Genomic DNA, 26,021 nt, shown 5'->3' with positions numbered 1-26,021 from the left:
AACTGTAGGGAGGTGTAAGGAGGTCTCCCCTTGGGCCCCTGAGTCTAGAGACCCTGAACACTTCGCTAATACGAACTTACACCTGGACAGAGAGGCAGCCGGAGGAGAGGCAGAGCCACAGCAAAGAACAACGTCACCTGCCTCTTCAAACTCTCCGTCCCCCGAGCCACTACAGGGGTGATAACAGCAGCAGCCTCTGTGGGGAGGACTAGACCTCTCATCTCCCATCAGTCTCTGCTTCCATTAGCCCACCCCACTCTACCCCAGGGCTTTAAGCTTCATCTGGAGAGCTCTGTTTTCAGTTTCTTTTCCCTTCTACTTCCCTGGAACCTCTGTCACAGCTGTAATCTGCAGCAAATGGATTTCCTTGACCCTTGGGACAAAGGCCTAGTGTTCCCCAGACTTGGTGGCTCCTGGGAGGGCAGGACCATCAGCATTTCTCCAGCTGCTTGTCTCAGGCCCTCTGGGCAGCAGAGACCTGTAATCAGATCACTCTCTGAGCTGGTTACAGTCAGCACATCATTCAAAGTGGTCCCTCACGGTTGGGAGGGGAAAATTGACTAAAGTAGGAATCATAGCCTTCAGAACTCCGGCTCACACAAAACCACACAGTGAGTTGGAACCCAGAGAGAAACAGACTCTCAGTTCTAGACGTTAGCCATTAATCAGATTTGGCTGTGGGTTTGTAGTGGCAATGTACCAGGATGGGTGGCCTTGGGGAAGAAGTAAGGAACTAGTTAGAAGGAGGAGATGGGAGGAATAAGGGTAGGAATTAAAAGGAAATTGAATAGGGGTAAGTGAAATGCTTAAAGCCTAGTAAGTTTCTAATGTGGGGCCTCCAGGGTCGGGGTGTAAGGAGACTCCACATATGGCTCCATGGCTCTCACTTAGAGCACTCATCTTCCTCCCACAGAGCAGAGCTTTGAGGCAGAAGGCCCTGAAAGCTTGAGTTCAAAGAGGGGAACTGTAGTAGAAATAGTTTGAAAACTGCTATATTGTTCCACGCTTCCTAAATAATCCTGTTTCTTTCTAACACAAGTTCCCTTCTCCCAGGAGACCAGTGAGAAAGTGACATAGGGCAGCACCCTAGCTTCAGATTTCTCCTTATGGCAAACTCCAACCCTCTGGCTGAGTAAATCTCCAGCACCATGAGTCTAGCAGGCTTTCTGGGGGTGCCTCCATGTGCATGCGACTGCAGCACAGTCAGTGGAGCCCCATCTCCTTGAGTGACTCACTTTCCCAAAAACTAGGCTTCAGTTTTTGCATAAGAAAAACAAGGGAGGTTATGGTAATGTTTGATTTCTTAAATTGATTGGTGGGTACACGTGTGTGTTATCCTTTGTACATTATGTATAGAGAGAGGTTATTTTGTAAGTATACAATATTTAATGGACACGAATTAATAACTAGGGATTAAATTCAGTGTTTGCAATTCCTTTCCACCTCTGAAAATCTAGTATGCTCTGGTATAGACTTTGGCCAATGTCATTGACATAATTGCTCAAGGTGAGATCATGGGTGAGGTCTCAGAGGGTGTAGTGTGGGAAGAGCTCTGGTTTTGGCATCAGACTTGGTTTTACATGCAAGTTCTATGATGACCTTAGATAAGTTACTTTGCTAAGTTCTCCATTGACAAAATTGGGATAATATCTACCCCATAAGGGAGGTCATGCATATATATAAAGCACCTCCTATAGTGCTTGACCTACTAGAGGTGCTCAATAAATAGTCAATATTATTAGTGTAGATACCGTTGATGGAAGATACTGAAATTAAATCAGCAGTGATATATGTTTTAAAGCAGTTGGCGAGAATTCTGCAGATGAGGTAGAAATTAAGTGGAGCCTTCTGATGAGAAGTAGGATAGAGTGTGGTGTGTTAAGCAGTTTTGTTCAACAAACATTTATGGAATGAAACACTAGGTATATATGGGAAAACAGGGCTCAATCCCTGTTCTCCAGGAGCTCAGTCTAGTGGAGAAGACAGACACATAGGTAAATCACTTTCTTGTGATATGACAAGTGCTAGGAGAGAGGTAAGCACAAAGTGTCCTGGGAGAAGTCAACCAACTGGATGGCTTTAAGGAAGAAATTAGGACCCAGTTTGAAACAAGAGAAGTGTTAGAGAAAGCTGCATTCAGTGACGGTTTCACAGAAGAGACTTAAGTTGTTCTGATGATCTAAGGAGCTGGTTAAGTGAAAGATGGAAGGTAGGCATTTCAGGGGAAGGTAACAGCCTGAGTAAAACCACAGAGGTAGGAAATAGCCAGGTGTCCAAAATGTCAAGTCGTTGGGAATAATGCTGACCCCGGTGAGAGTGTAGTGTAGAAAATGAGGCAGAGGAGGCAGGTAGGGTCAGCTCATGGGGATCCATATGCCACACTGAGAAGCTTAGTGAGGAAATCGTGTGGGCCCCAGAACAGAGCTGATTCAACAGATGGTTCAGGGACCACAGGAATATCCACATGCAAAAGAATGAAGTTGAGGAAAGCAGTTTGGTGGTTCCTCAAAAAGCTAAACATTGAACTCCCATATGGTCCAGCAATTCTACTCCTAAGTATATACCCGAAAGAACTGAAAGCCGGAACTCAAACAAGTACTTGTACACCAATGTTCATAGCAGTGTTATTCACAATGGTCAAAATGTGGAAAAAACCCAAGTGCATCAATGGGTGAATGGATAAACAGAGTGTAATATATACATACAATGGAATATTATGCAGCCATAAAGAGGAATGAAATTCTGATCCATGCTACAACATGGATGAACCTTGACAACATGCTAAATGAAATAAGCCAGACAAAAAAGGGCAAATATTACATGATTCCACTTATAGGAGGTATCTAGAATAGACATTTGTAGAGACAGAGAGTGGATTAGAATTTACCAGGGGCTGAACATGGCTGGAGAAGGGAATGGGGAGTTATTGCTTAATGATGGCAGAGATTCTGTTTGGGGTGGTGAAAATTCTGGATAGTGGTAATGGTTTCACAACATTATAAGTGGGCAAGCTTTGTGTTATATATATTTTACATGATAAAAATAAAGAAATAATGAAAATATACCCCTACCTCACACCATGTATAATAATTCAAAATAATCAAAGACCTAAATGTAAGAACTAAAACTATAAAACTCTGAAAAAACCTAGGTGTAAATCTTGATAACGTTGGGTTAGGCAATGGCCTCTTAGATATGGCAGCAACCATAAAGAAAAAGTTAAATTAGACTTCATCAAAATTAAGGTGTCGAGGAGGTAATCATGAGCACGTGGGCATGCGGTATTTGGGAGAAAGAAAGCAGGTCCTCCAGACCAGAGCAGTGGACTCACATTGTAGAATATAAGGTTAGAAAGGTGTGATGAGGCTACGCGATTAACCCTAACCCACATATACCACCACCACCACCCCCAAATAGGTATTCTTATTGCCCAGTTTTGCCAATTAGGAAACTAAGACTAAGAGAGGTAAACTGTGTTGCCCAAGGCCACACGACTAGTCACCGTAGAGCTGGCATCCCCAGAGCTAGGATGGCCTGACTCCTAAGTCCATGCTCTCTCTGCTTTGGCGCGTTGCCTCTCCTGGGATGACTGAGCCACCAGAGAATGGGCAGGGGGAAGGGCTGGCCATCTGTACACCTACGGCAGTAGCTACTCAGCAGTAGTGTCAGTCTCGGCAACACAAAGCCTGGAGTAACCCTCCTCCACGTTCCCTCCATCACGTGGCGCACGTTCCTCGACACACCACTCTTGTGAATGCCAGCAGGTGTGATCTCATCACTCATTTGGCATATGGCCGGCAATATTATTTTTATCTTTGACTTTGTGCTTCATGCCCAGTTCCTACTGACTAAGAAACAGAGTCTGGAGTTACAGGACAGGCTTCAAAGGATTCATTAACCTCTACAATTGTAAGCACATTTTTTTATACATCTGTGCATTTTTTCCTGGGGCAAGAGGCCTTAGGTTTCATCATTTCTGATATGCCTTCAAAAGTTTTGAACCTTAAAGTGAAGATCCATGTCTTCTACCTCTTTTCAATTCCCAGTACTTCGCAAGAATACCCCACATGCGGTAGACGCTCAACAGATGTTCAGATTGTGGGAAAACTAGGAACGGGTTGATTGGGGAAAGCTCTGGACGGGGTTGACAAGGAGTGGAAGGTGGGACGGGGCAGCTTTATGTTGTGAAAGTAGAGACAGCGTGGGTTCAGGCAGCTCAAATGTTATTTCTCCTTTGAAGCGGTCCCTAGTCTCTTAGGCAAAGTCTGTCCATCCCTCCTCTGTGCCTTCCAGGAGAGATTGAGAGGGAGCACGGGAGAGACACCTGTAGCCATGAAAAGTGGGAGCTAGAACAGAGAACCGACCTGCGAGAAAGGGAGGGATAGGAAGCATGCACTGTGTGAGGAGTAAGAGCGTGTGCATGGGAACGGGAGCGAGGACGTGCCTGATCAGGCCTGGGGGAGAGAGGTGGCCAGGCAGGGGGACCACCAGAGAGAGGAGAGAGAGCTGGAGCCAGGAAGCCTGACCCAGAGGGAGCTGGCTGCAGCTGGGAGAGGGTGTGGGAGGGAGAAGAGAGAGCGGGAGTGAGGAGAGAGCTCATCGGAGTAACCGGAGCAGCCAGTCAGGATCAATGGAATGAGGGCAAGAGGGCAAGGGGAGGGCGGGGGAATACGCATGTGTTCAAGAGAGTCAGACAGAGAGGTGAGTGTGAGCACACAGGAGGATGGGGAAGGGAGAGCGGGCGTGAGCATGGGGGTCAGAGAGGATAGAGATGAGGAGGCAGCAACAAGGCTGGGAAAACCAGGGGCTGGGGGCAGAAATTAACCAGACAGAAAAGGGAAAGCGGAAGAGGGGGTGCAGAAGCCAAGAGCGAGGTGATGAAGAGAGGAGGGAAAGGCATGCTTGGCAGCAGAAGGAAGGCGGCAGGCGGGCAAGAGAGTTCAGGAAACATATCATGTCCCTGTGTTGCTAAGGTCAGTCTGTCTCTCTGTCTCTCTCATGGGGAGCAGTTGCTGCCTGCCTGTGCAGTTTTTCCATAAACAAATGCCATGCTCTCTTCAGAATCTTATTTCTCAAGAATTGCGTATATACTTTGCGCAAGATCTGCCCTAGCTGCTGCAAAAGAAAAAAAAAATAGAGCTGAGGCTTAATCATCCAGGATGTAGACTGCCCTCTCCTTAAGTTGCTGTGGCTGCTGCCTTGTTTTTGTTTGTTTATGTTTATAAATACTTCCGTTGAGATTTCCTAGGATGGGATGCAAAGCAAGAACCGAAACCAGATTCTGATGAACAGTTTGGGAAAGGGAGGTACGGCACTGAACTAGGAAGAGACTGTGGGATTCTGTGGGATGTTCCAGGCTTGAACATAACTCCCATTTACTGATCTGTTGCTTGGTGAGCCTCGAAATTCCAACGGAGCCTCATCTCTACAACTAGGTTGTCAATTTCTGCAAGATCAGAATTATGCCTTCTACTGCTTTCCATCCAGCCAACCCTTCCTTCCAGGAGCATAAGATAAGGTAGATTTCAGCTGAGCAGGGCACAGGAAATACATGTAGACTTCACTATTTCATCAGCCTGCACCACCGTTATCATCAAAAGCATCCTTAACAAGTGAGTAGCCAAAGTGAGGCCCAGAGCTGAGTGCACTTCAGGACAAAGAGCATTCACGGAGGTCCCCTTGCCCTGTGGCAGTAAACGCAGACATGGAAAAATTAGGGACAGTCACTGCTTAAGGACCCAGGTCGTGAGTGCTGTTTGCTGGCTGTCACAGTGCCTTGGGAGCCACAGGCCTCTGAACTTCAACTTGCTGCCTGCTTACTGGGAGTAACCTGGATTTCCTCACCCCCAACTTTCCTGTCTCTGAAGCTTCACCCACACTTTTTGCAGCCCATGATTAAACCCACACAGTCTGAGGAAGGCATCCTGAAGAAAGCTGACAACCTCCAAACTGAGCACACTGGGGCGAATATGACGGGATGCTGATGACCATTTTAGTTCTTTGCACTAATGTTCTCAACACTGTGTAAAAAAATCATATCATTTTCTTCATTTATTAAGTTGGTAAAATCTGCAAGTGAAAACTTGAATGTCTATGATGGGATGACAAAGAAATGTGTTTAAATGTAGGGAGGAATGGGTACAAGGAAAAGCTTATATATACGAGGGTGAGTCAAAATGTATCTGCATTCTGGCCGTAGAATTTATTTTATTTAACTTTTACAAAAGACAAATACATCATTTTTCGACATAATCTCCTTACTTTTCAATACACTTTGTCCATCTGTCAACAAGCTTTCATATTCCCTCATTAAAAAATGTTTTGGGGCTTCCTAGGTGGCGCAGTGGTTGGGAATCTGCCTGCCAATGTAGAGGACGTGAGTTCAATCCCTGCTCCAGGAAGATCCCACATGCCGCGGAGCAACTAAGCCCGTGCGCCAAAAAAAAAAAAAAAAAAAAATGTTTTGGGCTGAGCTGCGAGCCATGAATGCACCCCTGTCTTCACGTCTTCATCAGAAGTGAATCTTCATCCTTGTAGGGCTTCTTTCAGGGCACCAAACAGGTGAAAGTCTGATGGAGCAAGATCAGGACTATAGGGAGGATGCTTTAACACCTCAAAACAAAGTTTTTGCAGAGTGTTGACAGTGTGGGCAGAAGTGTGCGGACGTGCATTGTCATGCAAGATCACAACGCCCTTGGATAGCAGTCCCCTGCATTTAATCCGAAGTTTAGGTTTCAGCTCTTCAATAAACATCTCAGTGAAACAAGCACTGTTGATTGTTGAACCTTTTTCCTGATAATGTTCCAATACTGGCCCTTGAGAATCCCAGAAAACTGTAAGCATCAATTTTCCAGCTGAAGGTTGACTTTTGAACTTTTTCTTGGTCAGTCATTCAGGATGTTTCCATTCCATTCTCTGCCGTTTACTCTCAGGCTTGTAGTGATGAATCCATGTCTCTTCACCAGTAATGATTCTCTTTAAGAAACTTTCACCTTCCTTTGAGTATCAGTCCAAATTTGGGTTGCAGATATCCAGATGCTTCTGTTTATGCTCTTCTGTGAGTTGTTTCGGTACCCATCTTGCACAAACTTTTCAAAACCCAAGTCTGTTGTGGATTACTTCCTTTGAGATGTTAAAGCATCCTCCCTGTAGTCCTGATCTTGCTTCATCAGACTTTCCCCTGAAAGCAGCCCTACAAGGATGAAGATTCACTTCTGATGAAGAAGTAAAGACAGGTGCATTCATGGCTTGCAACTCAGCCTAAAACATTTTTTAATGAGGGAATATGAAAGCTTTTTGACAGATAGACAAAATATATTGAAAAGCAAGGAGATTATGTTGAAAATGATGTATTTGTCTTTTCTAAAAATTAATGAAAATAAAATAAATTCTATAACCAGAGTGCGGATAATTTTTGACTCACCCTTGTATGTATGGAAATTAGGATTTTAGAAATAGCATGAAAGAAGAAAAAGAGAGGAACTTGAGCTCAGACCTGGGTATGACTTTCCCACCACTCCTTCCTTCTCTCCCAGCCCTTCTCCACTCCTTGCCTCGAGGGGATGCATAGCTTCCAGTTCTGAATGCCAATCATGGCATGGTCCCTGAAGGAATTTCTGGCACTTGTATCCTTAGCGACTAGGATAGAAGTTCCAGGAGGCTTTGCCAGTTCCACCTTGAAAGAGGATTGATCTGTTGGAACCAGACAGTGGGAACCAGGCTGGGGACAGTTTTAGTAAGCACAACAGCAGCCAGTGCATGAGGAACGCCCAGTATATGCTCAACACCCCACTAAGCGCTTTGTAACGTTAATTTATTTTGTCCTCCCAACAATCTATACACTCTTATGTCTGCCAGATTCAGACAGAAGTTTAGAGAAGTGTGACTTGCCAAGGTTTCCCAGCTGGTAAGTGGCAGAGCAAGGACTCAAACCCAAGTCTTTCTGACTCCAAAACCTGTGATTTTCACCAAATTGCTCAACGTGGTGGTGCCCTACTCAGCATTAGATCAGAGAGCACTCAGTGAGTACTTCGGGAAGGAAACAGACTCCAAACATACTCGAAGCTCTTCTGGGTTGGGAAACAAAACAAAATAAACACTCCAGTTTATTTTATTGCCTCTTCCTCTCCTTCTGTTCTCTCTAGATTTTTAATCCCATTTGTTTCAAGAGGTACCTCTACACATATGGACAAATAATAATTTCTTTGATGCTGAATTTCTCCACCTCAGTGATGAAAAGGTTGATGCTGTGAGGAATGGTCCCTAAGATCACTGCTAGGAAGCCCACTGGAGGGGATCCTCCTTGGTTATTTTTCACCTCCTCTAGCAGAATAACAGGTCATAAAGTTTCATTTCCGGCTGACCTGATTTCACACCTCGCCTGGTGAGCCAAGCCTGGCCCTGTCCTGATGGCAGGGGTGGCTCAAGACCTCAGCTCAGAAGCGGTCCCACCACAGGCTGGTGGAGAGCCGATGCCTCTGTGTGTGTGTTCCCTGGTGAGCCTCTGTTAAGCGTTTCCCTTCTGCCTCCTTCCTCCCAGCACCTGCCTGCTCATCTGCGCCCTGAGCACCCTGACTGTGCTATCCCGCAGGCCATGGAGAACGAGCTGCCAGCCCCCCACACGTCCAGCAGCGCAAGTGTCGCCAACAGTGCTGGCGGCGTCAGTAGCAGCAGTGGCGGCAGTGGCCGCCCCACGGGGCCCCAGGTTTCCGTGTACAGTGGCATTCCTGACCGGCAGACAGTGCAGGTAAGACACCACCTGATGCATCGTCTCGGGGCTCGCCAGAGGACACGTTGGCATGGTCTGGTAGGCCAGCCAGGCTGCTGAGTCTAGAATGGGCGTAAGGGCGTATGTTAGTGGACAGATATTTGTGCATCCTTAGAGGAGTAGCGACACTACATGGATTCAATCAGGAAGGCTTGGGGAGAGTGGGAATACTTAGTAGGTTCGGAAAATTCCTTTCTTACCTGGTGACTCAGATCCCACAGTGCTGTTTGGGGAGGATAAACGTGTGAAATTATAAAGGGCCAGCAAGTAAAAATAGTAAACAGGAAGAATGACTGCGAACTGCCCAGTCACAGCCTAGACCTAATCTAAGTGACGTTGCCTTGTACCAAGTTTCTTACACTTGCAGGACCAAAAAAGAATCCCAAACAATCCTTCACCTCTGCAGCTTTTTACCTTCTTCTCCAAAGCAGCGGTTTGCAAAGTGTCATCCGTGAGGCCTTCCGGGTGACTACACACTCTTCCAAAATGCAGTCGTGACTATGTTTTGCCATCTGCCATGTGCCCCACACTGTCCGAAGCATTTTGCATATTTACCTTCTCCTCCAGCTGGCACAATTCTGTAATTGAGAAAACTGAGGCTTAGAGAAGGTAGTGACTTTTCCAAGGTCACTAGGTAAAGACAAAAGAGCTGAACCTGATTATCCCCCCAAACCTGTGTTCTTATTCACCACGATGTTTGATTAAGGCTCCTGGATAAAATAGGCAGAAAAGAGAGACCGCAGCTAAGTGTTTACTCTGATAGTTTTGCTATTGCAGTTTGGATGTACTGGGCAAGTGAGCTCATCCAGCTTTGGCCCTAGGCCCAGATTAGGGAACAGAGGAGAAGTCATGGCAGATGGTGAGAGAGCCTGAAAAGTCTAGTCAAAGAAGACCCCATCAGATACTCTGGAATCTTCCCTGTCCCAGCTATCTCTGCCTCACACTTGATAAAACCACGCTTCCATCCTTGCTGCCCCACACCCAGCCTCCTCCCCTGGCCCCTTTGCACATGAGTATTTTAGCGCCACTTCTAGCAGCTGGCATTAGGATGTGCCCTCCAGACCCTCACCACAATTCTAGGCAAAAAGGACTTGAGATTTCTGCCCTGGCATATGGAGTGAGCCAAAGCTGTGTCCGCACCCAAGCAGAACCATTGGAGTGCCTCCTGTTTCCGTTCCTTGACATCCTTTAGCAAGGAAAAGTCTATCTCTACCACTGCAGTCTGGATGCTGAGGGGTGCTTTCAGGAGTCTAAGGAAAATAGAGAGGGCTAGATAAAGGGAATAAGAAGAAGGAATTCCGGGGAGGACGAGGAATTAAAAGAACTGAATTCATGTAAACCTGGCCCCTCAGAGGGAAAGTACACTTAAGGAAGTGTGTGGAGGAGCTGGGATGGGATGGGGGTATCTGGGGAGACCTCAGAGCCCATGGAGAATCTGTGATATCAGCCTGTTTTTACAGAACCCCAAATCTAAGCCCAAAGATGTTTTGTCTGAGAGCCAGCAGCTCCTAGAAATCATGCTCAGCGGGAGAGAGCGGGACTAGAGGCTCACTTGCCTGGGGCAGAACACAGGGCAGGAGCAGCCCTGTAGCCAGGGATTCAGCAGAGCCGAGGGTAGGAAGTGGACCAAAGCCTGGCCAGGACCCGCGTAGGGCATCCCCTGGGAAGACGGCAGGAGGGTGACCAGGTAAGGAGAAGGGAGGAGAAATGTCCAGGGCTAATGAGAAGAAGATAGAGGGTCTCAGGGCTGCAGGAAAGACATTTGCTTTACCTTGTTCCTGGGGGTAGGGGAGAGGCTTTGAGGGGTGGGAGGGTGGGAGGTGATCAAAGAGCAGCCTTTTGTCTTTTCCCAGAGACTGTGGCCTTGCCAGTCCCATCAGGAAGGAGGGAATAGCAGTGAGACTAATGGGAGATGGTAGCTCAAAAGAGGGAGTGATGGAGAGAAGGAGGGAAAGAGTAAAAGAGGAACGCAGCATCCCTGTAGCTGCAGCATCCCTGCCCTGCAAAGCCGGGGGGACCGTCTTCTGAGGGACCGAAAGGACCTCCCAAGCAGCTGGGGGTGGAGGTTGGGCAAGTTTTGGTTTGGCTGGCTGTGTGGCCAAAGCTGGAATAGGCCCCCCTTTGGACTTGTCTCTTTCTCCCCACCCTCTTCCTCCTCTCAGCCTTGTTGAGCTTCGGTTCCCTTTGTCATCATCATCCCTGAAGTCCTGTTAGCCTCATCCGAGGCTGCAGAACGTCGGGGAAGGGGGAACTTAACAAGCCTGTTGTGGGACCCAGTGTCACTGGAGGTTTAAAAGACTCCTGTCCCCTGAATTCCCACTATCCTGAGAGTTGGTCAGAGCGGCAGGTGCCGCCCATGTCCTCCGGAAGGAGCAGGGAGCGCATGTGCTGAGGAGAGAGGCTCCATAGACAGGCAGGAACGCACGGAGCTTTGCACACAGTTGTCTCCCCCACTCCCTGGCGAGTGGGGGTCCTGCATCCTTCTCTGAGCCACTGGGGAGACGGGGTGGAGCAGGCCTGGCCGCAGAAGGGGCGAGCGTGCAGCACGGGCTCTTCCCCTGCCCCGCCCCGCCCCCGCAGGTGATCCAGCAGGCCCTGCACCGGCAGCCCAGCACGGCGGCCCAGTACCTGCAGCAGATGTACGCGGCCCAGCAGCAGCACCTCATGCTGCAGACGGCGGCCCTGCAGCAGCAGCATCTCAGCAGCGCCCAGCTCCAGAGCCTCGCGGCCGTGCAGCAGGTAAGCCCATGTCATAGGAACACCTGGGATGCTGCCGAAGGAAAAGGGAGAAGCAGGCACTGCACGCGTGTTCCCCCGCGTTCTCTTACTGCGTCCTCGTGGAACCCCTGCCAAGTAGGTACGACTGTCATCCACGTCCTTTGACAGATGAGGAAAGAGGCTCTGAGAGGCTAAGCGCCCAGCCTGAGGTCGCACAGCTCTGGAGCAGAGCATCTGGACCTCTCCTCCCGCCTCACCCAAGGAGGGACTGGTGGGGGCCTGCCTCCCCGCGTCACCACAGCTCAGGGAGGGGACCGAGGGTCCGAGGAGGTGTCCACAGAAGGCCGTTGCCCACTCAGCCTGCCTGTCTGCCCGTAGTGGCCGAGAAGAACTCAATCGTCCATTCAACAGTATCTTTATGCCCCTACTGCATGCCAGAGCTCATGTTAGGCACTGGGTACACGGTGGACCCTGTCCTCTTGGAGCTTACAGTGGGGGAGAGGGAAAGTAGATAGAAACCCAAATAGATGCGGAGACAAAGTAGCTACATTTCCGAGTGCAGATGAGCTCTTCCAAATAGAAGAGCAGCCTGCAGTGGCTGAGTACCAAGGAGGCCTGCCTTAGGTCGGGGGATGGGTGTCACCTGTCTGCTGGCAGAACCGGGAGTGGATGTCTGAATGAATGTCTGCTGGAGGAACTGAAGGATGAGAGGAGGCTGCCCAAAGGGAGGGCGTAGGCTGGACCCTCCAGACAGGATGTGCGCAGCTCTCTATGTGGGGGCCCGTGAGCCAGGTATGATAGAGTGGGGTGGGGTGGGGGCTGAAGAGAGCCGGACACATTGGTCACAGTCAGAGCAGACAGCTTGAGTGCTTCTGTGTAAATGTTCTGCCTCGTGTAATCCTTTAAGCAGTCCTACAAGCAATCCCCACCTTAGAAAAGAGGGAACTGGGGCACTTGCTTGAGATCACATAGATGAGCCAGAATAAGGGTCTGACTCCTTGCCACTGCCCTACAGTGCTTCCTGTGGCATGTGAGAGCCGGGGGGATGACTGGAGGAGATCTGGGACTCTAGTGATAAGAATTCTTTCCTAGGCAAGCCTGGTGGCCAACAGACAAGGGAGCACTTCGGGCAGCAGTGTGTCTGCACAGGCCCCCGCCCAGTCGTCCTCGGTGAGTAGGACAGGGAGCAGCAGGCAGCGCCCACAGCTCCGGGACCGGCTCCTTCCTCCTTGCCCCAAATGTTCGTGGACTTCCAGACCCAGTTGTGGTGAAACCTTAGCCATGTAGAATCATGGCTGGAGTATATTACTCTTGCCAGGAAAAGAAGTGTGTGCCACTTTCTAACTTCCATCAATAACTCCCAGTCATCCATAAACTGATGAGAACCAACAAGGTCCGAGATGGCGGAAGATTCAGCTTCCAGTGGACCTTGAGCCTCATTATACGCTCATTGTAATACGTTAGCATCTAAGTGACACACCCGCCGACACCAAGACAGTTCTGAGGCCAACCATCAAAGGCCAAAAAGTGGGCGGTGGCCCAATTCCTGGAAAACCCCGCACCTTCCCCAAAATATTTGGAATAATCCTCCCACTTGTTAGCCTATGAAATTACCCAGACCATAAAAACAAACCATGCCATATTTCAGCGCCCCTCTCCCTTTCTGAGATGGCCCACACTCCTCTGCACAGTGTGTTTCTCTCTAAATAAATCCACTTCTTACCTAAATAAATAAATAAATAATTAAAATAACTCCCCGTCATCTTTTCAATGTCAAGGCTCTCTGATCATAGCTCAGGCCTCTCCACATCGGCTCTTCCCTGCAGCTCTGCACGTAGGCCAGAGATGCAGCAGTGCCGGGGGAAGATCCAGGGCCCACGGAGTAGAGCTGGTCCTAAAGAAGGCTGAATCCACCAAGGGACAGTAGAAGCGGAGAGAAAGAAGTGGGTGAAGGGGTGCAGAGTTAACCTACAGAGCCTCCTGTTTCCTACTGCACGTGTCTCTCTCCTCAGATCAACCTGGCAGCCTCCCCAGCAGCGGCCCAGCTCATCAACCGGGCTCAGAGTGTCAACTCGGCAGCAGCCTCGGGCATCGCCCAGCAGGCTGTGCTCTTGGGCAACACATCTTCTCCGGCCCTGACTGCAAGCCAAGCACAGATGTATCTGCGGGCACAGATGGTGAGTCCCCAGCCTGGGCCACAGCTCAGGTGGGCCGGGAGGACAGAGGCAGAGAAGGTGGGAGCTGGGTGATTAGAGAAGGGTGGGGATTAGAGAAGGTGGGAAAACAGCATTGGAGGGACAGTTGGCAGGACAGAAGGGGTGGCATAAAGAAGGCGGCCTGGAAGGCTGAGCTGGAGCTTTGGTAGAGGCTCCATGACTCAAAGAAAGGTGGGGTCCCAGGCTGAAATGAAGTTACCATGATGCCTCCTTTCCTTCCCCTCCTAGAGTGAAACAGAACGGTCCTCTTCTTATCAGAAACCACTCCCTAGAGTTAATTAGGGTAGAGAATGCAGGGATCTGTGCCCAGGTGGTCTGTCCACCCAGACATGTAAGATAAGCAAGTGCACAGACACCCGCGTCCCCTGTGGAGGTGGGATCTTACCCCACCCACTGCGACAGTCCTCGCAGGCACTGGCCGCCGCTAGTTCAGGTCCAGAAGCGCGTTCCAGCCCAGGTGGGGCAGGCAGCAGTCAGCTCCAGGACATGCTGCTGCTCCACTGCCTGCCCAGCTGTGTGCCCGTTCCCATCAGGGTCGCCCTGTCAACCATTCACCAGGCGGGCTTGCTTGGGCCGGATGTACTCAGGACAGTATCAACCCTGGACAGGCACACCCAGCGTCCCCCACGTACATCTGTCCCTAGGAGGTGCAGAGGTTCGTAGGAAGCTGAGAGATTCCTAAGGTTTAGCAGAAGTTCCCGGGAAAGCGGCAGCATGTGCCCTAGGAAGCAGGAACGTCTAGCTCTGTGCTGAACTCAGATCCCTGTGAGTGCAGTCTCGCAGCCCCTGTTCTGAAGAGTTCTCCCTCCGGCTCCTCGACACACTGTCCTGCAGACTCTACAGTCCCACCTCTCCCTTGGCTCCTGCAGCCAGAACTTGACACTGGGAGCTTTCCTGGTTCTGCTCCAGCACTTCCATTCTTGACTCTGGACTCACTGAGGTCCAGCTCCATTCCTGGGGAATAGCCTCTTAGACACACGTGTCGACTAGACTGCCACGTCTCCAGGGAGCCAGGGAGCCCGCGTGACACTGCCAGACCTGCTCTGTCTTCATTTTACCCCGTCCCTTGTCCTACTCAACTGCCCCCGCTGGTGGCCCTGCAGCCTGGCCACCTGCCTTCCCCCAGTGGGGTACTCGTGCCCAGAGGAGCAGACACGCTGTCAGACACCGCATGTCCCCACGGACACTGAGCTAGACTCACAGGGGTGGGAGTGTCACGCAGAGACCCTCAGTCGCTGCGTCCCCACAGAAGGAGACACAGACATGACTATGGCTCTGGGCGCTCTGGGTCCTCTACCACTGTTGTCTCTGCACACGCACTTACACACACACACACACACAAATGTACACACATATACACACACACACACACAGCATAATCTGAATTTGACTAAAAGATGGCCAGAAGAATACATCTAAGCTGCTCCCTTCTGGTGCAGCGTCCTGTTCTCACCCAGACCTGGAGTCCGGAGCAGGTCAGGTCTAGAACATGGTCCCAGGGCATCTTTCTCAGCGCAGGGGCCCTGCTCCCCGGGATACTGCCGAGAGGGACTTGAGGGTGTCCTGCGATGGTTGGTCCCTCGGGGCTGAGCTCCTCACAGAGGCTTCTGAAGTAAACCTGTCTTGGGTGCAGCCCCAGAGTGGCCCCCACCCCTGGCCCTCCACGGCCCGGTCTGGGTCAGACCACGGCGAGCATCTTGAGGTTTTAGGAGATCCCCCTGGACTCTTGCCCTTTTGTACCTCCCCACTTCCCCAGTCCGCTCCCTGGCTAAACTGTTGTGTCCTGTGGCCGAGCCCACGTTGGGCAGGTAAAAGGCGCCTCGTTTCCTGTGATTCCAGGCCCAGCCAGGTAACCTGGCGCAGGTAGCTAGGAGCCTAGGCGGCACTGTTCCTTTGTCCCCTCAGCTCATCTTCACGCCCACGGCCACCGTCGCTACTGTGCAGCCTGAGCTCGGCACTGGCTCCCCCGCCCGGCCCCCCACCCCCGCCCAGGTGAGGATTCCATGCTGGTGGGAGGGCAGGGGGGTGGGCACCCCCACAGAGGGGCACTGATACTGGGTATGGGCCCGAGCCCTGGAGGAGCTTTGAATGTTTGGAAAGGTTGGTGTGTCCTAGGAAAGCAGGTGGGTGACAGGGCATCCCAGTGCTCCTAGACCTGCTCCTTAGTTCCCTGCTGAGAAGGCCTCAGCTATTCTTGACTCGGCTTCGCGCCCCAAACACAGGGCGGGAGTCAGCAGCAAGCGTGGTCGCCAACAGCGGTGCTCATCGCTACCTTACAGCCTCCCCAGGATAACCTCTGTTGCTGTTGCTTTTGAAGAGGAAAATTCCACTCATTGCACATGCTAGCACCTCTAGGAATCAGGAAAAACGCCATGGAAGAGGGGGCAAAGATGAGTCCTGGGTCCCTTCCTTCTGCTGGGAGCACACAGACGCTGCGGCGGCTGTAAAGATTCTGTGGGCGCGGGGGAGAGGAACCCCCCGCAGCTACAGGATGGGGGGACCCACCCGGGAGCACGATTATCAGATGTGTCAGATGCGAGTCTGGCACAGCGTCCGTGTGTCCAGCAGAGGGCACCAGGGACCAGGCTGAGTAAGCATGCCTGTCCTGCCGTGAACACCTGAGCTTGAGGACAGGATAATCCCTGGCCTGGGGGACCTTGCTGGTCAATTAACTTTCACTTTTGCCCTGGCCTTTTCCAGTGTGGGAAGCCCCGTGCCCCGCTGTATCTGGGAATTCTTTCTAAGTGGTATGCAGTCCATCCTGATAGTTTGGGGGAGGAGGGGAGGTGACAGAAGAGAGAGCCCGGCCTCCCTGCCCGGGCCTGCCCCAGCTGGGGCAGACATCCCTGCTCAGAATTTAGTTTCTTCAGCTGATGAATCCAGTCACTGGCACGCTTTCTGTCCCCTTTCGAAACTCTGCTCCTGGTTCCTCTTTCAGCCCCTGTCTCATTCTCTCTCTCTCTCTTTCTGATTTAACAACCCGCTCTCCTGCTCAGCCATCCTTGTATCCATCCCTGACTCCTTCCCTACGTGAATTGTGTATTGGCATCGCTCCTACGCACATTCTCTGGACTCCCACAGACCCCTCTCTTCCAGGTACAGAACTTGACCCTCCGAACACAGCAGACACCAGCTGCAGCAGCCTCGGGTCCTACCCACACTCAGCCTGTCCTGCCCAGCTTGGCCCTGAAGCCCACCACAGCAGGTGGTAGCCAGCCTCTGGCTACCCCATCACAGGGCAGAAACACTGCTCAGGGTTCCCCTGCAGGTGCCAAGCCTGGCATAAGTGACAGTGTGATGGAGCCACTCAAGAAAGGAGATAGCAACGGCAGTGTGCCAGGGAGCTTGGAGGGCCGGGCTGGGCTCAGCCGGATGGTGCCCGCTGTGGCCACCCACCCCCTCATTGCACCAGGTAAGGGCTCCAGGAGGAAGGAGCCTCTCCCAGAAAACTCAGAGGGACTATGGGTCAGGGGGAAGCTTTCAAACTTTCCTTTCTCCCATGGACATGCGAAGATGTTAGCCGTGTGTGTGTGTCTCTCTCCCCTCTACAGTCTTGAGATATTCATCACCGCTAGATTTTGTTTCATGCTTCTAGCCTAGCTTTAAAGAAGGAAGCCACATCAGTGGGAATAAATGAGAGCTTCTTCACAGTGGGCACCGTGGCGATTCTCAGGGTACACAATCATAGCTCTTCACCTTGAGAGGAGGGATGGGCAGCTGGACTGTTTTGAAATTTTCAGCAAAAAGGACGGGGCTCGCCAGAGGCACGTAAGAACCACACTGGGAGATGAGGAAGTGGGAAGTTTATTTCTCATCATTCAACAGACATTTGTTGACTAATATTCGCCAGTTATGTGGCCAGGTCTGGGTGCGCAGAGATAAATATGACGTGGGTCCTGCCCTCCCAGGAGGGCACCGTCTGGAGAGACAGACAAGTACAACGCGATCTAGGGTGATAAGTGCTATAACAGATGTGATCACAGAGGCACTATCCTGCCGGGGGGTGAGGAGCCAAGAAAGGCTTGCCAGGCGATGGTGACACTTGAGAATCAATCTTGCCGATTAAAAAAGTAATAATCCAGCAGGTTACTTGTGAAGCAAATTGTGTGAAGGGGATGAATCAGTATTCCCTGGGGCTAGACTCTTTCCTGCCTGCTAAAACTCTCCTGGTGCTGCCTGCTGTAGGCAGTCTTTAATGAGAAGATCTGCCAACAGCCCCAGAAGCCAGACTTACCAGTCTCGGGAACAAGACCAAGCTGTAAGAGCACAGAAATGTAGTGGTGGACCACGTGGCTTTGCATTAAAGAGAGACTCACCCTGGTCACATCCCTGAAATAACCACTAACCCTCTGTCCTCATCCGGACCGTTTTACCATCCAGTCTAACCTGCATTTTTTTTCTTGAGAGCCTACTTTATGCTTGTTACTAGAGTAACCAAGATGGTCAAAATGTGATTTCTTGCCTAAAGGGGTGAGCAGTCAAAAGGAGGGAGGCAGATGTATAAGCAAATCCATTCGATTTCATAAATGCCATTGTAGGAGTAAGTACAAGGTCAGGGTGGGCCCAGATGGGCACCTCAGTGCCAGGCAGAATGGGGCAGAGATGCTGTCCCTCCAAGGAAATGGTGCTGAGTATTGAAGCAGGAGTCATTTCCCCAGCAGACAAAGGAGGGGAAGATATTCTAGACAGACAGCGAGAGGCACAGGCAGAATGTTGTGACGGTGAGCTGGGGAGAATCTGAATTCAAGTTCTTTATTCACCCTTTTGAGGCTTCAAGGACAGAGGTGGTCTCTGCCTCCAGTAGTCACTCTGAGCTGAGACAGGCACCTCCCTGCAGAGGCCTGACTGCCCTGTGGCTCCAGGCGTTTCTCTGTGTCTGGCATTGGTTTCTCCAGAGACTAGTCTTGCCTCTTCCTTTTATGAAGAAAGAAACTGAGGCTCAGAGGGTTAAGTCTGAGGGGTTGATAGCAGGTGAGACTAGACCAAGGAGCCCAAATGAACATTTCTTCTACCTTCTCGTGCAACCTACAAACCATAGAGCAACATCCAGGCTTCAGGACTTCCTGAGAACCCCATTTCTGCCCAGGCCAAAATGTAACCTCTCCTTAGATCTAAGCCAGCCCCTGCAACCCCCGATTCTAAGGACCCTTCAAAGGAAAGACCAGTTCTTAGGTTTCTTCCTAAGACTCCTAGGCAGCCTTAGGACCTCAAGAAAACTAGACAGAAAGGGGACCAGCACTGATAAAAGCTCTGATGTATACTAGATAATATGCTGAACTTTTTTATGTACCCCACCTCTTCTGACCTTCAGAAGAACCCTGTAAGGTAGATGTTTTTATCCATTTTACAGATGAGAAAACTGAAGCTCAAAGCAGTTACCCAAGAACTTACTATAAAAGTCACTCAAGGTCACATCAGTATTACGTGGCAGAACTGGAAACCAACTCCATGTCTGGCTGAGTCAGATCCGGTGTTCTTAATCATCAAGCCATATTTGCCTCTCTCAGTTCTCACAGTAATTTGGGGCTTCCTAAGCCTTTCTTATTCCTGACCCAAAGCTCAAAGAGCCTGACAGTTCTAAGATTGTTCTGGGTTTTACAGAGCCTGGTGGAGGGCTCACTTCCTTGAGCCTGGTAAAAGGGAAGGCCAGTGAGTTACAGACTGAGGTCCAGGGCCCCAGGGGTGACCTGGAATTAACGGTATATGGCTATAGGCAGTACAGAGACCCGTGGTTCCCTGGAACTTTGTACGGAGCAGCTGTGAGCTGCAGACCACAAAGACTCTCTCCCCAGTGACACAAAGCAGTAGGCTTTGCATTGTTCTTGCCTCCCACCGTCCCCTCCTATTCTTCCCTTCCTCTCCCACCCCTTCCTCTCCGTGGTTCCACTCCCCACCCCCATCCCCCAAATGGAAGGTGGCGGGAAGGTTTAAGATGCTACAGATCCTCTCAGGGTCTTGAGAACAAAACAAAGACTGAAATAAGCCTCCTGACCTGCTGGGGGCCGGCGGTGGAGGCGGGGGGGGGGGGGGGGGGGGGGGGGGCGGGGCGGGAGCTGGAGCAGCACCTGCCCTGGGCGCCGCAGTTCCCCAGGCAGGAGGTAACTTCTGGCCTCCTGCCCAGCCAACGCGCTCTGACTGAAAGGAGGGATCAGAGCGTGCGCGCATGCGTGTGTGTGTGTGTGCGTGTGTGTGTGTGTGTGTGTGTGTGTGTGTGTGTGTGTGTGAGAGAGAGGGGGGAGAGAGAGAGAGAGAGATGGGGGAAGCAGAGCGGCAGGTTTTTGTTTCTTATTGGAGCATTTTTTGAGCTGGCTGGCTGGTTGCCCCCAGGGAAAGTAACCAGTGGAGACTTGGAGGGGGGAGGCCGTGGCGGGGAGGAGAGCAGAGAGGAATGCGTCCTCCTGGGGGCTGTTTCCTCCCAGAGCAGGCAACCGCTCTAGTCCCAGCTGGGACTGCTCCCACTGACAGCTGTTTGGGGGCAAAGCCCCTCCCCCATGGCAAGCTCCCTGCTGTTCCTGCTCCTGTCACCTTGGCAACGGGCTTCTTTAGGCTCCGCAAATAGAAAAGGTCCCTTATGCCCTGAAAAGCGGTGGGTTGGTGGGTGGGGGAGGGGAGTAGGGGGCGGAGAGCAGAGCAGAGAGGTTGGGCTTCTCAGTGATCTGAGGACTAAACTCGGAGGGCAGAAGAGGGGCAGGCTGCACGGTCCTGTGGGCCTGGCTTCCAGGGGAGCCAAGACCCAGGGGAGCTGCACTGCAGCTCCAGATAGGAGGCTTGGTTCTTGGAGTCCTCATTCTAGTGGCTAAACTCAAGGCCTTGGATGCACACGCAGGCCCAAAGGTGAGGAGAAAGTGGCGACCAGGAGGGAGATGCTGTGATAAAAGAGAACTGTCCCATCATTGAAAATCCTGGGCCCTTTTCACACAATTGGGCTCCAGATGCTGGATCTTTGTTCTGTCTCTTCATCTCTCCTCAGGTCTCTGGAAAGAGAGAGAATTCACTGTTGGGAAGGCCTGCCACACAGCGGCTTTGTTTTATCACAGAGGGGGTTTTGTGTCAGGGAGTGGTGATTCTGTCTGCGATAGGCTGGACAATATGATGCTTGCTGATTCCAGGACTCTTGGGGACCATATTTTCCTCCCAAAGCAGCTACCAAACTGTGGGGTAGATACACTTTTACTAAAAGACTCCAACAGAAACCAAAACGTACATGTGGGCCTGTTACCTAGCTGGAATCAGATCCCCTACAATTCCGATGTTAAAATCATATCACTGGCCAATAAAGTCATTTCAGTCATCCACTGTAGGACCAGATTTAGATTACTAAGCATCTCCTCCTTATATTAGAGGGGGAAAGCTAGCAGATATCAGAGGAGGAGTTGTATATTTTGCTGAACATTTCTCACCACGGATGTGCCTCTGTGTGTGTGGGTATGTGTGTGTGTGTGAGAGAGAGAGAGAGGAGAAGCAGACTGTGTACCTTGGAACTGTTAAGCATTCCTTCTTTCCTGAAATCCTTCACTCTAAGCTCTTATTATGTTACCTCCATGGTTGCTGCTAGGAATAGTAACAATAATTACCAGTGAATGAGCTACCGCGTTCCAGGCACTGTACCAAATGCCTAACCTGCACATCTCATTTAATCCTAGCAATAATTATTCACCTCACAAATGAAGAAGATATGGCTCAGAAAAAATCATTAACTGTCATCTCCGTATAGCTTTTCTCTCTCTAATTGTTCAATTCGGCCCAACAAATATTCATTCAGCACCTATTGTGTGCCAAACCATTTGGGCATTAGAGTCGAACAAGCGTAAATTCTAAGAGGGGTTGTAGAAATTTGAGTCACACCTTGAAAAATGAGTACGTTTCCAGAACAGAACTGAAGGGGGATTATCTCAGCTGGCCCTGGGAGGCACCTATGCCCAGAGCAGCCAAGTGTGCCTGTGACCATCTGTGCGTGTAGGTGGGTCCTGCTGCTTCTTGCTTTTCCCTGGCCCCACTGCCATTCACTGTGGTAGCCCCGAAACACTCAGTCCACCCCGCCTTGTATATGACTCCAACACCTACCTTCCAGCAGAGCTTGCCTGTTCTTACATTTCAGACACCTGCCCCCTGTCCACAGATGACTTCTCAGTACGCGTCCATCCCTGTGCTCCTCCCGTCTCCCCAGAGATTTCCAACTGTCCATAGGATACTCCCACATGAATATTACCCCACCTGCATACACGTTTTTAAAATTTGGAGATTCATAAATAAAACCAAAACCTGAAAGTCTTCCTCTTCAGCAAAGTCCCCCTTTCCCAGTTCCTGGCCACTGTCCAGAATCGTCAGGTATTTCTGGACCCAGGCTTACAATCTCAGGGGTCTTTTGATTTCATTTTCCTTCATCAGGGAGGCAGAGTGTTATAATGGGAAAAGCCTGGGCTTCAGAATTAGACCTGGTTTCAGACCCCAGCTTCATCACTTACCAAGTTTTATGATCAGCATCAAGTTAGTTAATCTCTGAAAATCTTGATTTCTTCATGTATAAAACAAAGATGGTTATATTTACAACATGCTGTAAAGATGGATGAGATGGCCTGCAGAAATGACCAGCGCCAAGTAAGCTCACGGTAGATATTCATTCCCTTTCCCACCTTATTCCCACCCTCCGTCACCTCCCAGTTTATCACCATGTTCTGACCATATTTCCTCTGTGTCGGCTCCTGGCTTTGCTTAGGGCCTGTTGACCATACGGGGCTTAACTGCCCACCGGAGTATCCTGTTCATAGCTGCCAGGATCACCTTTCTCAGAGACTTACTCCTTTCTTGTTTAGAAACCTTCACTGTTTCTTTGTTTCCTGCTTTATCAGTTGCAGGAGGGATTCAGTAATTAGTACATTAATGACTTCTGACTGACTGACCCTGATTCTGGGTTGGGGACCTTCAAGACCCTCCCCAGTTGCCCCCGGCACCACTCTAATCGCTCTCGGCTTCCTGGCACAGATCCTCTGCCTCTCCTTCCCCACTCCCTGCCGCCCACCCTGCTTTGTGACTTAACCTGCACAGACCTTCTGCCTCCCCGCCTTCTGGCATAACACTCCTCCTTCATTGTCCATCCCTCCAAAATTACCTCCAAAGTTCTCAACAGCCCCCAACTAACACTCAAACGCCTGGCGTTTTAACTTGCGCTTGCTGACTGTACCATTCACTCACCCATCAGCACTTCTTGAGCATTTGTGAGATACGAGGCACCATGCCTCATCATTCAGATGAAGTCAGTTTTCCCTGAACCTGCTGCATTGTGGAAAGTCTCTTGGAAACAGCTCTCTCTCCTTGCTTGTGAAATGGGAATACTGCTCATTTGCCTCAGAGGCTGATTTTAAGGAATAAATGAGACACAAATTGTAAGAATGCTTTGAAAAGTTAAAAGCAGTATACAAATAGGTAGTATTTTAAGAACAGCTACCATTTATTGTGCATCTTCTCAGTATGAACAAAGGCAGTGAACCTCTCCTCTTTGTGGTTGAAACACAATATTCCATTTGATACTAACAAATACTCTGTGAAGTGTATATCACCACTTGCAGAACAGGAAGTCAAGATTCAGAGAGGTTAAACAATTTGTCTTAAGTTGCACAGCCTGTAGGTGGCAGAACCAAGATTCAAGCCAGATCCGACTAACACCTTTAGCCATTTCTGCTGTATTCTCATCCCTCTACCAAGGGTGGGTAGTTTCTTTTTTAATGCTGCAAACTGCCTTATAAGGAATCCTGCTCACAGAGGATATTTGGTGGTTTTGCCAGGTAGCTGCAGAGCAGGTCTAAAGACATTAAGACATAGACAGCCCACCATAGAGTGCCCCTGAGGTCAGCAACCCTGTTTCTGTACATTTGTTTCCTCTTACAGGGAAATTCCCTCAGCTTCATTTCCCCTCTCATTTTCCTCCTAGCCCTCAGCCTGGAAGGACTGCATCTCCGAAAATCCATGTGGCTATCGCTTTAGGTTTGCCTAAAAGGAGCTTCCTTGTCTAGTTATGTACATGTGGAACTCTGACCTCTAGAGTCAAGCTCAATTGCAGTCTCTCCCTGAGGTCTGATCACATGGGACGCCTTTGGAGATCAGCAGCCTCTGGAGGGTGGCGGCGTCATTTAGACCCACCCGAAAATTGCCTCCTCTCTGGCTGCACTTGCGTAGTCACCCCGGATTCAGCTGTACACGATGCCCTGTAGGTCCCTGAGAGCACCGTGGATTTGATGCCTCCAAGTCTTCCCACGTGCTCTTCCTTTCAGCACCTTCTGAACTCTGAGTCATGCTAAACACTTACTTCCTCTGGGAAGCCTTCTCTGCTTTCCTTCCCAAGCTGAATCCCCTTTCCTGTGTTCTCAGTAGTCTGTGCTTATCTCCTGTCATAACATTTACCAAATTATGCCGAGAATATCTGTTTACCAGCTATCTCTTTTACTAAACTGTAGTATTCTAGGGACCATGTTTTAGCCAGCACCAAATGTAGTACTTAGTCTGCAGTAGGTGCTTAGTAATGTTTGTTGAGTGAATGGATGGTTGAAAGTATCTCTTCACTTAACTCTGTAAACCTTGAAGAGCAGTGGGTTGTCGAAAGTTATGCCAGTCCTCTCTCACAGGCACAACCCCCCCCCCCCCGCCCCGTAGTCAAAGTAACTCCAAACTGTAGTCAAGTATTACAAATCAGAGAAAAATAAGTTTGAGCAAACCTCCAACCTACAGCTGGGACGCTCGCAGCTCCCATGTTCTTTGAGACAAGAGTCCCAGCGTTTCTGGACAGTGAGCTGTTTCCTGCATCCATGAGGACTTTGGATCAATCGAGATCCATTACTGATCACAAGTTCCGGCAGTGGATGCAGTGAAGGGGGCGTGCCAGTAAGCCCTCACAGCCAGCCCTCCTGCACGGGGTGGGGCCTTAATCCTCCTGTTGCTAACAGCCAGCTGTTTGCGGAACAGTGAATTGGTCTCTTCAGATTCTAAGTAGGCCGTCAAGGTTAGAGCACCAGCCGGGAAGATGAGCATTGCCTAGAGTCTCTCCTGTTAACTGGGCCCTAATTTGTGGAAGCCCTAGGCCTGCCCCTCCTCTGCTCCATAACAGAAAGGGTTGATGAGGCCTTCCAAAGCCGTGGCTGAGGTCGGGTGGAACCAACCCTTTGTTCCTTAGAAGCAGTGAGCTTTCCAGCTGCTGGGGATGGGGTGGCCAAAATAGGTACAAGTGAGAAATGAAGCTCCTGGACCACAGGGAAAAAAATAAAGGTCCAGAGAGATTTCTGTGCATTAACATTTCAGAAACTGATATGCCCCATCCTAGCTGTAGGGAAGAGGGATGTGACCTCCTCTGCTGTCATGGCTTCAGTGTGAAGTGCCCACCTTCACCCCATGCGGAGCCAGGTGGGCATGGGAGAGGGAGGAGAATGCATTGATGTCACCTTGGTCCACAGCAGATAGTTGCTAAACGTCTCCAGACATGTAGATTATTATGTTGGACACTGTGGAAGGGAAAAGGAAACATTAAAAACCTAGTTCCATTAAAGCACATCTTTGAAGTTAAAAAAAAAAAAGAAACATAAAACAAATCTTTGACTCAAAAAGCATATAGTCTGGTCGATAGATAGGAAATAAACACACAAAAGCATAAAAGTATCCCAGTTTAATTTACGACGCCGCTGATTATAAGAGGCGCCATTATTTTTTTAACTCTAAGGAAGAAAAGCACTACCCATTAAACCAACATCATCAACTGTAATATGCATCCCAATTCAAAAGATGTTAAAACGGGGATGGGGGTAAGAATCAACTTTTAAGAGTCAATGAAATATGTAGACAAGATAGCACATGTTAAATCACAGATGAATCAAAGAAACAAACAGTAAACGCGTTCAGGACTTCTGAGGGGAAAAACCCATAATTGAGGGTTAAGGCAAAGAGAGAAAACACCAACTGAGCCTGAGCCAAAGAAGCTTATGCCTTACTGAGATCACTGAAGTGGAAGCAGGGCATTCCAGAAAATGGAAGCACTGAACTCGAAGTCAAAAAGGCACAGGGGAAAGTGATGTTGTACGAACAGTGAGCAGAGCAGTTAGAGTGGGTGAAGGTGAGAGCAGGAAGGTGGTGAGAAGAGGTTAGACAGGAGGAAGGTCTTCAATAAACTAGAGTGCTGATAAAGCCAGGATAGCCTGGGGGTTACCCCCATCTCATTCATAATCTGACTCTGAAGAGGCAAAGTTCTGCGGGACAAACAAGCTGGAGTCCCACCGTGTTGTCATTCATTCATTCATTCATTCAGCAGTACTGATTGAGCATCTACTAAATCCCAGGTA

General features: G+C 50.0%; 1 protein-coding gene across 6 annotated transcripts in view; it reads left to right on the top strand.

The window, feature by feature from the left end:
- Window positions 1–26,021, top strand: part of PHC2 (polyhomeotic homolog 2) — a 103,115-nt gene that overhangs the window by 44,271 nt on the left and 32,823 nt on the right. For 3 of the 6 annotated variants that reach the window (XM_057704388.1, XM_057704397.1, XM_057704433.1), the window contains exons 2-7: window positions 8,540–8,746; window positions 11,348–11,506; window positions 12,578–12,655; window positions 13,498–13,662; window positions 15,607–15,693; window positions 16,798–17,113. In XM_057704388.1, coding sequence (XP_057560371.1) covers window positions 8,594–8,746; window positions 11,348–11,506; window positions 12,578–12,655; window positions 13,498–13,662; window positions 15,607–15,693; window positions 16,798–17,113 — 958 coding nt within the window. In that variant the 5' untranslated portion in view covers window positions 8,540–8,593. The remainder of the gene's footprint in view (window positions 1–8,539; window positions 8,747–11,347; window positions 11,507–12,577; window positions 12,656–13,497; window positions 13,663–15,606; window positions 15,694–16,797; window positions 17,114–26,021) is intronic. The other 3 variants (XM_057704415.1, XM_057704425.1, XM_057704405.1) reach the window with 2 other exon arrangements.

This window comes from Hippopotamus amphibius, chromosome 1 (genome assembly GCF_030028045.1).
Source record: "Hippopotamus amphibius kiboko isolate mHipAmp2 chromosome 1, mHipAmp2.hap2, whole genome shotgun sequence".
Taxonomy (NCBI): Eukaryota; Metazoa; Chordata; class Mammalia; order Artiodactyla; family Hippopotamidae; genus Hippopotamus; species Hippopotamus amphibius.
The sequence above is the reverse complement of the archived record's forward strand: the minus strand, read 5'-3'. Positions and strand labels throughout refer to the sequence as shown.